An 11,919-nucleotide genomic window follows, 5' to 3' on the forward strand; every position below is an offset into this window, starting at 1 on the left:
GATATAATCCAATATGTTATAAACGTGGATAAAATCCAAGTGTCAAAATGTATGCCACTCCCTCCCTTCCCCCAATCTCCCCTAGGGTTACCTACTAATTAACCTCTTTGCTTTTGGCCTCTTCTCAGCTCCCTGGGGAAGATAGGCAGAATCTTTGGCTAGTGTTGGCACTTGAAGGACCCCAGATTATAGCTCACCTTTCAGTTAGCTCTGAAAGAGACAGAGACAGATAGAAAGACTGACAGAGACACAGAGACAAAGACAGAGAGATAAAGACAGAGAGACAGAAAGACAGAGAGAGAAAGAGACAGAGACAAGAGAGAAAGACAGAGACAGAGAGACAGAGACAGATGGAACGTGTGCTATAGTACACTACCAGTGGAATCAAAGGTCCTCACTTGGAATCCTACTTCTTCCATTCCCAATTCCACCTTGAACAAAGTGTCTTATTTTTCTGAGTCTTGTCAAATGTCAGGGTTGGAGTAGATGACCTCCAAGGTCTTCTTCTGTCTATGAGGTGTGGGCCTTGGGAGGCAGGGTGCAAGGATCATCCTTTCACCTCCCCAACCCAGCTGCTTCTCTGCCCCCTCCAGGGCTGTGGGGAGCCCCCTGGTCATGGATCCCACCAGCATCTGCCGGAAGGCTCGGCGGCTAGCAGGACGGCAGGCAGAGCTGTGTCAGGCTGAGCCTGAGCTGGTGGCAGAGCTGGCACGGGGTGCCCGGCTAGGTGTAAGGGAGTGCCAGTTCCAGTTCCGATTCCGACGCTGGAACTGTTCCAGTCACAGCAAGGCCTTTGGGCGAATCCTGCAGCAGGGTCAGTGGGAGTAATGGGCCTTTGAAGGGGGTGGGGAAATGAGGAAGGGGAAGGGGAGGGAGTGCTCTCTCCCTAGGGGCTAAGATTGACAAAGCTGGAGGGTTTAAAACCTGGGAAGGAAAGAAAAGGGCCTGATTTGAACCCCATCTCCCAGTTCAATTATAGTGGCCTTCAGTCTCCTGTCATAGTGGGCCCAGACTACTGAACCCCTCTTCCAACCTACCTTGGTGCTCTAACTCCAGCCCCAGAGTATTGTCTTCCTAACTACTCTTCCCCCTACTCTCACCCCCCCCCCCCCTTGGCTGTTCCCTCAGATATCCGGGAGACAGCCTTCGTCTTTGCCATCACAGCAGCTGGGGCCAGCCATGCAGTGACCCAGGCCTGCTCTATGGGAGAGCTGCTGCAGTGTGGCTGCCAAGCCCCCCGTGGACGGGCCCCACCCCGGCCCCCTGGGCTCCCCAACCTCTCTGGGACTCCAGGGCCTCCAGGCCCTGGGAGTTCCTTGGATGGCAATGCAGCCTGGGAGTGGGGGGGCTGTGGGGACGACGTGGACTTCGGGGATGAGAAGTCCCGGCTCTTCATGGATGCTCGGCACAAGCGGGGCCGGGGTGATATCCGGGCATTGGTGCAACTACACAACAATGAGGCTGGACGGCTGGTGAGGCACCCTGAAGGGATTGGGATAGGGTAAGGGGTAGAGGGAGGGGGTTTGGGAATGTCAGGATGGGGACTGGGGCAGGGTATGGGAAACAAGTTTGGAGATGTCAGGCTGAGTGTGGAAGGGATGAAAGGACTGTACTAAAAAGGGAGTTGTGGATTAGGGGTAGGACCTGGGAGGAGAAGGGAAGGATGAGGGATAATGGGTAGGACCTCAGGGCTGGGTCGAGCCTGTTGAGGAGTGACAAAGGGCTGTGATGTTGAGCAACGAGTTTAATCCCAGTCGAGCTAAACCTACCTTGACAGAGGCAGTCAACTAGTCAGTCAGTCAACAAGCATTTAATTAAGGACCTACTACGTACCAGGCATTATGCTAAGAAAGGCAAAACTCCACCCCTGCCCCCCAAATCTGGGATGGTCCCCGTTTTCAAAGAGCTGGAATTCTAATAAGGGAGATAACATGTAAATAACTGGATATTTACAAGATACCTACAGAATAAAGGCTGGAGGGACTAGGTAAAGTCTCCCACAGAAGGTGGGCTTTGAGTTGAATCTTGAGGGAAATCAGGATGCCGGGTATGGTAAAAGCAAGACCCAATCTGGAGTCAGAGGACATGGCTTTGAATATTGAATCAACTACTTACTACTCCTGATACCTTAGGCAAGTCGCCTAAACTCTGTGTGAACCTATCTTGGTCATCTGTAGAATGAATTAGCTGGGCTATTTGACCTCCCTTCTAGTTGTATTGCCTAATCCAGCCAATGTTTAACCAGCTTCCCCTACATCTCTGGGTCTGACCTTCCATTCTAAAAATATACCGACCTCTTCCCAAGGCAAACCCACCTTGTCCTCCCTAGTTTCTTTCTCTTCTCCCTGACATTTGCCCTGTTCCTCATCTCCCATAATAAGAACACCAAGGGACTATCTATCATTCCATCTGAGAGAAATGAAATATCATTGCTTTCTGAGGAATTTAGGATGGGTGGAAGGAAGATAAAGTAGATAGGAAAACAGGAGTACCAGGTCCCAGGATTTGTCTACTAGAATTCCTCTGGGATCATTTGACCTTTTCTACTGTCTCACTTCATGTAGTTGTCCTTCTTCCCCCTCCCCCCAGTCTCCCATCACTCATCACCCCTAGTCAAACTCACAGCCTTTAAGCCTTGAATAGAAACTCCCACCTTAGGAGAACTGGAAGTCAGAACTCTTGGGTTCCCATTTGAGCTGTAGGCCCCACCCCTACTCCATACCTCCAGGATGCCCTGGAACTTTTCCCTACACACTCATTTTATATTCCCATTTGTGACAGCTGGGCCTCTTGTGGTCCTGTGCAGGAGATGGAGGGGAAGGGGGAGAAACTAGAGGGTGGTGTTGGGACAGGCCCACATATTTGTTTGGAAGGGTGAGCCACCCAGCCAGCCTTGCTCCAGCTCTGAGTCTATGATCAGTCCCTGCCTGGGGACATGAGGGCCTGGAATGAAAGAGTAAAAAAGGGAGGAGGGGATGGGGGTGACTGACATTTTATCACCTCCCCTTCCACTCCCAACTCTAGCATCTCTTAGATACAATCTCATCCCCCTCTTTTTTTCCTCTTTATCCCCCCAACTCCCATGGTCCCCACACCTCCCCAACACTTAACTTCTGCATTTCTGTCTCGTTTCATCTTTGGCTCATGTCTCTTTTCTGTTCCTTCCTTTTTCTTGTTTATCTTTATCTACCCCTTTTTACCCTCATCTTTCCTCTATTCTCCATTGTCATTTTTTTCTAATCCTCTCTTCTTAAACTTTTCCCCTATTTTCTTACCTTCTTTTCTTCTATTTCCCCTCCCTTTATGTTTCCCCACCTTACTTCTCCCTCTTCCACACGACCTCTCTGTCCTTATTTCTTCGTGTCAAAATTGGTCTCTGTGTTTTCTATTGCCCTGTTTCTCTTTGCTGGTTTTCACTCCATCTTCCTCATCATGACCCCCTTTTTATTTCTCTCCCTCCCTTGATGTCTCTTCCTCTTCCTGTATGTGTCCCCCTTTTTTCCTTTTTCCCCTCTTTCCCTTTTTCCATTCCCCAATGTCTTCTGTAACTGACTACCCATGCTCCACATCCCCGGGTTTTTCTCCTTGCTTCTCTCTCATCTCCCACATCCCCATGGTTATCTCCCTTCATCACCCTAGCTGCTGCCTTTCCTCATATTACCCGACTTCCCATGGCTTTCTCTGGCTGTCTCCCACACATCTATTCTGTCTCTTCCTTCTCACTTTGCCTACACCAATGGCTCTGTGACTCTCCTGCTCTTCTCATGTCCTGTGTCTCACTGGCCGTTCCCTCTCCCATGCTTCCTTTGGACTTTCCTGCCTCCCTCATGTCCTGACTCTGAGCCGCCTTCATGTGCCCCCTCGGCTTTGTCTCTCCGCAGGCGGTGCGGAGTCACACGCGCACGGAATGTAAGTGCCATGGTCTCTCCGGCTCGTGCGCCCTTCGCACCTGCTGGCAGAAGCTGCCCCCGTTCCGAGAGGTGGGAGCCCGGCTGTTGGAGCGCTTCCACGGCGCCTCCAGGGTCATGGGCACCAACGACGGCAAGGCCTTACTGCCGGCTGGCCACACCCTCAAGCCCCCCGACCGCGCGGACTTGCTCTACGCCGCTGATTCGCCCGACTTCTGCTCGGCCAACCGGCGTACGGGTTCCCCGGGCACCCGGGGCCGCGCCTGCAACAGCAGCGCCCTGGACCTGAGCGGCTGCGACTTGCTGTGCTGCGGCCGGGGCCACCGCCAGGAGAGCGTGCAGCTGGAGGAGAACTGTTTCTGCCGCTTCCACTGGTGCTGCGTGGTGCAGTGCCACCGTTGTCGAGTGCGCAAGGAACTCAGCCTCTGCCTCTGACCCGGACCTGCCCTCGCCCCTTACCCCTGAACCTCAGTGGGCTGGGCCTGCATCTCAGAGACTGCTGCACCCTGGCAGAGAGCGTGGCCTTGGGCTGGCCTCAACGAAGGAGTATTTATCCTCTACCAAGAACTTGGGCAAAGGATGCCTGGATCACCGTGGTCCATGGTTCCAGGAGCAGACACCAATACGTGCAGGAAAGAGGAGTCTCGAGAGACCTAGCTACTTGGGTGCCAAGGATAGTGGGTGATGCTGTGGATGGGGCTCCCTGCCCTGCTCAGTTCCAGCTAACTGTTCCTTCAGCATCTCCTGAGAAAGATGGAGATTTGGCATGGGAATCAGGATACTCTTAAAGCACTGCCTGGGGAATGGGAGGAAGCAAGAAAAGCCAAGGGGAACAACATTGGAGGAAGGGGGGGACCCTAACGACAAGGGGTTGGGGAGGGCACCAGGAGGTGTCAAGGGGGTGATTTTGGTACTAATAAAGTTATTTAAAGCATATAGACTCAGTTGGGGATTTGGGGAGAGAGGTTGTGACTGGTCTCTCTAGGCCCAACTTCCGGGCCTGTCTCTACACAGCATCATAGTGTAGAGTTGGGAAGGGGAAAGGAGAGAGACAGTTGTAATTTATAATGACACCCTTGAAGGTTACCACCTTCTGTGCTCTAGAGGGTAATCTCCTCAGTAAACTGGATGGATCCTCCCAGAGGTCACCTAGTCCAACACCCCCATTTTCCAGATTAAGACCCAGCTAAGTGAAATAATTTGCCCAGATCTGGGGCAGAGCTGGGATTTGAATCAGGATCTTTGACTTCAAATCCATGCTGCCTTTCTTGCCTCTTTCCTGGCAGCTACTAACTAGGTCTGAAGGTTCCTAGAGTGACATTTTAGCCCTCCTCTCTGGCAACAGTAGGTCCTCTTTCCACTGTACTCAATCCAGCACTGTGACTGAAGAGGTGGGGAGCAAAGTACAACTTGACTTTGTTATAACGGGTGTAGAGATGGGAAAGTTTTTTTTTTTATGGGAAAGTTAATATCCAGTATCTTACAGCCTTAAAAACAACACAATCAGTAATTGGCTGGCTAGTCCAACCCCTTAATTTTACAGATGAGGAAACTGAGTCCTAGGGAGGTTAAATGACATAAATTCCCAAATTACCTTAAATTCCTGACTCTTACCAGTAGACCTCTTGGTTTTAGGTTGCTTAGGATTTTCTCAGTGTAGAGGGATTCCCTGTGAGGAACTCCTACAAATGCAGCAGCAGCAGCACTTGAGTAACTTTACAATCTTAGAGAGTTGCCAGGACTTGGGCTCAGGTCTTCTTGAGTCAATACATTTGACTTAATATTAATACACTGGACACTTCAGATACAAAGATGAAAGGTGACAGTCCGGTGTGGGAAGAAGATATACAAATCAGTATGCTAGAAGGTAGCGTGTGATAATGGCAAAGCAAAAGTCCAGACAGAGTGCTATTTCTATATTGATGGTCAAGAAGGTCTGCAAAGACTTCCCACAACCACCCATTTGTACCCTAGTTAGAAATGGAAGACTGGGCTTTGTGGATCATGGTCTCACCCATTGCGGTATTTCCCATGTTCTTATGGTTCCTCCCTCCCATCAGCCATAAAACCTAAGCCACAAGGAGGAAACCTAGTAAGTAAGGATGGAGTTATTCTCATTCTTTTTCTTGGTTGTTGGTTATTCCTAGATTGTATTTAATTCAATTCAGCCAAACTTTCATAGTCCTGCTCCTTCTTCTTCCTTCTTATGGAATCTGAGGTACCTTGTCAACCCTCCAAGGTTCATGAATGTGGCAGCATCTCTCTTGACACACAAATTGTTATCTTTATCCACCACTTGAATATATTTAAAATACAGTTTGACAATAAAGCATTTTTATTCACAACCAAGTGGGAGAGGAAAAGATATTTTATCACAAGGTTGACTTTTTCGCATTCACACTCTTTTCCTTCTCTCAAGACCCCTCAATAATCCCAGAAATGAATTCACTAAAAAGCCACGTGGAGTTGGGTAGAGGAAGGGGGAGAATGGTTTACCAGAAATTAGGCCCTTAGACTCTGATAACTAGTCCCATATTCCTTCCTCTCATGACAGTAAACACGAAAAGAATGAAGAAGAGCCTGGCCATTGGAGGACAGTATTCAGGATTCCTGGCTTTGATAGTAGGATCAAACAATTTGTGTGGGAGAGAAAAATACCAACATAGTGGTAGAAGCCCTGGATGTGGAATCAGGAAAACCTGAGTTCAAATTCTCCCTGAATTAGTTGTATGACCCTGAGCAAGTCTCTGGGCCAGTTTCTTCATCTATAAAATGAAGGATGATTTTTATGGTCCCTTTCTAAGAATTTTAGTGAACTGAATAGATGAAATGGTAGGCACTCAGGGTCATGTGATTTTAGGTTGCTTTAAGATGGTGGCCATAGGGTCCAGAATAGGAGAGATGAGAGTCCTGCAGTCCTCTTGCCCTGGTCAGACCAAGTGTTCTCTTCTGGATGCTCCATCTGAGGAGAGAGATTGACAAAATAAAATATGTCCTCAGGAGGGCAACCTGGATGTTGAGGAAAATAAAGACCCTTCAGAAACAACTGATGGAACTGGCAATAACTTAGAGGTGGAATGAGCGTGGGAAGAGATAGGATAGTTGTCTTCAGGTATTTGAAAGGCTGTCAATATGAAGGCAGATTAGCCCTGTCCTGCATGGCTCCAAAGAAAAGAACTAGGAGCAAACAAAAGCAATTGTATAGAGGTCACTTTCTCGCCTGAAGGAAAAATTTCCTAACAATTATAACTGTCCATAAGTGGAATGGATTGTCTTGGGAAGTAGTGGCTCTGTCTTCACTGGAGATCTTCAAGTGGACACCATCTGTCAGAGATGCTCGAGATAATATCTTCAGGTTCAGATTGGACTCGATGACCTCTAGGGGTCCATTCCAACTATGAGTTCTGAGATTTTGATTAAAGTTATCCCTTCATTTGTTTTTATGGATGAGGATCTTTTGACTGAATTTAATGCTCTTTTTACTACATACAAAATACTACCACTTCTCTTCAAATGTGCACCATCTCCAAAACAGAATCAGTTCTAAGGACTCACTTAGTCCTTCCTGGGCATCAGCTCTATACCATTCAACAGGATCTTAGTGATCTCTGTCTCTCTGTCTCTGTGTCTCTGTCTGTCTGTCTGTCTATCTGTCTGTCTGTCTCTCTCTCTCTCTGTGGTGTGTGTATAGAGGGAAAAGAAATCAGAGGAGTCAGGATAGTGTTTGTTGGGCTTGAGATGTATATATCATCTGGCTGAAATCAAGAGAAAAGAAAAAAGAAATTCTAGGTAGGGAGTTTCAGAAACCTTCCAGTTGGGACTCTGAATTGGCTATGAGGATAGACTGATCTGCTAACTCAAGACCTTTTACAAGGGATGGTTCCTGTACCTGAGCCTTGGGTCAGGATTCTGTGGGGACACTGGTTTCTGTTCCCTACTACGGAGAGGAGGATTCTGCCCCCTCACTCCAGATGTTTAGGTCTGAATTAGCCTTAACTCCCCAAAGGAACATTTGGCCTTGGGGAAAGGTCAGGAGAAGGGCCAAGGAGGGGGTGGAATCTGGACATCTTTACCTTGAGGGGTTCTGCTGTGTCCTTCCTCCACTCCAAGACGGCAACCATTCCTCAGTGGAAGAGGCCATTAGCAAATTGACTGTACAAAAGAAATCCAATGGCCCGTTTCCTTAACCTATCTCCTGCACCTCCTTTTAGTGTCACCAGAGGGAGCCCTGACCCAGGTTTCCCTAGTGCTGGGGCCTGATTCTAGAGCAGAAGGGGGCTGATTCAGTCCCTCTCAGCCTCTTCTGTTTCTATTCTGTTTAGCGCTGCTGGATCACCTCAGCATGGGACTAGGAGCCAGGGAACCTCTTGAGATTTCCTACTGTCTTTCTCTGACAGTCCTAACCTCCTCAAGATCCTGCCTTCCCTATTCTAAGGAAAGAAACTGGGGCAAAACAAGATTTGTAGGCCATTTGATTAATATAGGAGGGAGACCAAGGGTCTCAGGTTAGAAATCTTGGCTCCTATACCATATTTCCATGACTTAGAGGAAAGGGAAGCTCAAGGAGCTGGAGCCCAAGAAGTAGTAAGAGCTTTGCTATTATCCCCCTCTCTGAGACCAGTAGCCACACTCTTATCCTGACCATTTTCTAATTCCTTAAAGTGAGGATGTAAGAGATCCTGGGCTAACTCTCCCTCTGCTATCTGGGTATAAGAAGGAATTAGATCTGCCTCTCTATTCCACCTCCCATTTCTTCCCACCTCCCTGCCCTACCCCCCTAAGAGTCTGATGTATATTCCCAGTCCCCACTGACTGGGGGGGGGGGGGATGAGGGAGATGAAGGGGGCTGAAGAGAACAGAGCAGCCCCAGATGTGTCTGACCACATCATGAACAGCAGAGAATGCAAGCAGGCGGGGGTGGGGAGGCCAAGGCGCAGGGCCAAGGACATGAATGAAGCTAAGGGCCTAGGGGGTACTTTAGAGAAGTGGGAAGGTTTGGGGCTCAAGGACACCCCTACTCCCTCTTTTCGTGTGTCTTTTAAGAACATTCTCCAGGCGGCTGTTTAGAAGCTAAAGCAACTGTCTTCCAGGATAAAAATGAAGTTTCCTCCCTCCCCAAGCCATTGAATTTCTATTGAGTCTAAGGGGACAAGCCAAATGGAGCTGCCTCCCTCTCTTATCTCCCAGACCCCAGCAGGATGATCTGATCTGTGCTTTGGGATGGGCTGTGGCCTGGGGGAGTATGGGTAGGGTCTTGCTTTTTCTCACCTGTTTCCCCTTCCCCTTTAGTCTTCTCCAGCTTCTCTGCTTTGGCCCTGAATACCCCTGCATACAGCACCCCTCTCCCATTGAGCACAGCTGGAACCATTCTCCTTGCCGCCTTTCATCCCTCCTGCCCCCACCCCCAGTGGCCCCTGTAATTGTGGTCTCAGGCAGTGGCTGTTGCTGCTGCTCTGGGGGCTGGAGCTGGGACAGGGGCCAGAGCACAGGGCAGGGACAGAGGGTGGGGATATGATTGGGACATGGAATGGGTTATATAACACTAGGGGTCCTGGGTCTTGGGATGCCCTCTCTGCGCCTTGCTTCCTGTCTTTTAGAACCTGAGTCCACATGGCTCTGGAACTCCCCAAATGCCTCTATTTAGATTCAACTCTTCCTTTTCTGGGGACAAGGGCAAGGGAAAAAAGAAAAAATAATGCCCAAGAGGCTCCAGTCTCTAGCAAGTGTGTGGGAGCGGTTCAAGTTCGGATGCTGGGGATTGTACATCATTTTCTGTACTGAGCAGAACCTCAGAGGAGAAGTTTGACACTCCACTCCAGACCCACAAGGATTGCTGAAATGGAGCAAAAGGGGCACTTGTCTATCTTTAGGAGGGTTACCCAAGGAGAGATCTGGTCTCAAAGAGTTTTGTCTTTGTCTCTAATAGCTGTTCAACCTTGGGTCAAATCATTTCCCTTTCTGGGCTTCGGTTTTCTCAGCTATATAATGAGCAGGATGGTCTAGAGATTACTTGTAGCACTAAAAGTATGATTCCATAATAATAATTCACATTCATTGAACTACACTTTATGATTTTTCAAATTATCTTTTTCTTAACCCAGTGAAGTAGATATAATGCCCCTGTATCCATTTTACAGATGAGGAAACTAAGACCCAAGTAACTTAAATGTCTTTTCTAAGGCCACCCGGCTAATAAGTGAACCACGATCCTATGTCTCCAGGACCAAACCACATTGCTTTTGCCTGGGTTAAGAGGCTTAATTGGGACAGTTTCTCCCTCTCATTTCTCCCTTCTACCTTGGAGATATACTTTTTGTTTGAATTTTGTCCCACACTGCCCTATCTTGTCCCATTCTGTCCTTTCTCTCTGACACTGCAGTCTCATGCTAGGCCTCTTAGGCCCAAGATGCCACTGTCTAGTTTGCTGGGAGTAGAGGTGAGTGGGGTGGGGGTGGGGGGGGTGTCTGCAGAGAGTTGGGTCAAGGTCAGACAAGGCTTGCTGACGCAGACTGCTTCCAGCCCCCAGCTGTTTTCCTGCTGTCCAGCCAGACTTCTCCCTAACCACTGCCCTCCACCACTCTCCCCCTCTGCCCCCACCCCTTCCAGCAGCCTCAAGCCCTTAATTCTAGCCAGCTGCTGTGGCTGGAGGGCCTGATGAGGCGGGGGAAGGGGAGGATGGAGGAAACTTCCCTGCTCGTGTTGCCCCTACCACCTGGTGATCTGGATACTGGGAAGGTCCCTCCCTGTTTGTCCCTCCTCCCTTTCCCCAACCAATTCCCTAGGGAAGGGAGATTCCAGGAATGGGCCCCTTTTGTCTCTGAGCCCAGAGACTCAAAATAGTCCCTTCCCTCAGCTAAGAGGGGCTTCACAGAAGGAGATGGTGATGTTGGGAGGGGTCAGGAGGGGATGTGGAATGCACTTGGTGGGACACCCCCATTTAAGGAGAGGAGATTGAAACACTATGAAAAATCAAACTCATCCTAGACCCCACAAGAAACTGGGGACCAAGATGGAAACAGAAGCCAGGTCTCCTGTTCTTGCCCTCGGATCCTTGGTTTCTTCCTTAGTCCCCTAACCTCTGAGGAACATATACATGTCGGGAATATTCTATGCCAACAGCCTACATGGAGGGGCAGAGGGAGAGAGCTCACCCTTCCCTTTTCCGTCTGAGTCCCAGAGAGCCCCCTGGACACCACAGCATTATCAGACTGCCTCCTCCATCGAACAGGAATCAGGTTGAAAATTAGGTTGGTCAGCTAAGCAGGACCCTCCCAAACCTCCCCACCTTTGGTCTTAGACTCCACCACATACACCACGATCGCCTTTCTTGGTCAGGATTCTTTCTGGCTGGAGCCGGGATTGTACTCTAAAGCAACTTCTGCTCGGACTTCCTGCCCCTAGCTGCAGGTGGCAGGGGGAGGCTGACCTCGGCAGTTGCATTTTCGAGGAGGACACAGGCAGGCACATACATACAACACACACTGACATCACACTCCCACACAAAAACACAACTCCCGACAGATCTCTAACTCACACAGAGTCATAAATACAAACATAGGCCTTTTGGTCCACAAACAGACGCTGAAAAGCCAACACACACCGAGGCTCTCCAGGTACACTCAGTCCAACCTACCACTAAAGCCTTAAGCTGACTCTGTGGCCTTCGGACACACACACGCCCCCCCTCTCCCTGCTCCGCCCCCTCCCCCAATCCCGGTCTGTGACGTCACCAGGAGGTAGAGCCCGAGCACTAAATGCTGAGGGTGGAGGGGGAGAGGAGGGGTGGACGGAGTCGGGGGAGTTGTGTTGGGGAATGGGGTGGGGGGGAGGAGGAGGAGGAGGAGGCAGAGGCAGTTGAGCTCCTCTGAGCCAGGACAGTCACTTATACACTGGGCTTCGGGACAGTGGGACGGAGGGACAGACAGCGACGCCTCTTGGAGCTGAGAGCTCAGAACCCGTAGGAAGTCCAGCCTCGCTGCTTCCAACCTCCAGCTATTTGCCGGCTCCCTGC

At 49.7% G+C, this 11,919-nt stretch overlaps 1 protein-coding gene and 1 long non-coding RNA gene across 3 annotated transcripts in view; one reads left to right on the top strand and one right to left on the bottom strand.

Moving 5' to 3' along the window:
- WNT6 (Wnt family member 6) overlaps window positions 1–6,257 on the top strand; it is a 28,480-nt gene extending 22,223 nt beyond the window's left edge. For both annotated transcript variants that reach the window (XM_072617816.1, XM_072617817.1), the window contains exons 2-4: window positions 594–814; window positions 1,129–1,472; window positions 3,882–6,257. In XM_072617816.1, coding sequence (XP_072473917.1) covers window positions 594–814; window positions 1,129–1,472; window positions 3,882–4,343 — 1,027 coding nt within the window. In that variant the 3' untranslated portion in view covers window positions 4,344–6,257. The remainder of the gene's footprint in view (window positions 1–593; window positions 815–1,128; window positions 1,473–3,881) is intronic.
- On the bottom strand, window positions 6,226–11,551 carry LOC140509841 (uncharacterized). Its single transcript, XR_011968944.1, has 2 exons — window positions 11,194–11,551; window positions 6,226–6,870 (listed from the first exon to the last, which is right to left on the bottom strand). It is a non-coding gene; the product is annotated as an uncharacterized lncRNA (long non-coding RNA).
- Between the last annotated feature and the right edge of the window lie 368 nt (window positions 11,552–11,919).

Source organism: Notamacropus eugenii, chromosome 6, assembly GCF_028372415.1.
Source record: "Notamacropus eugenii isolate mMacEug1 chromosome 6, mMacEug1.pri_v2, whole genome shotgun sequence".
In the NCBI taxonomy this organism is placed as follows: domain Eukaryota; kingdom Metazoa; phylum Chordata; class Mammalia; order Diprotodontia; family Macropodidae; genus Notamacropus; species Notamacropus eugenii.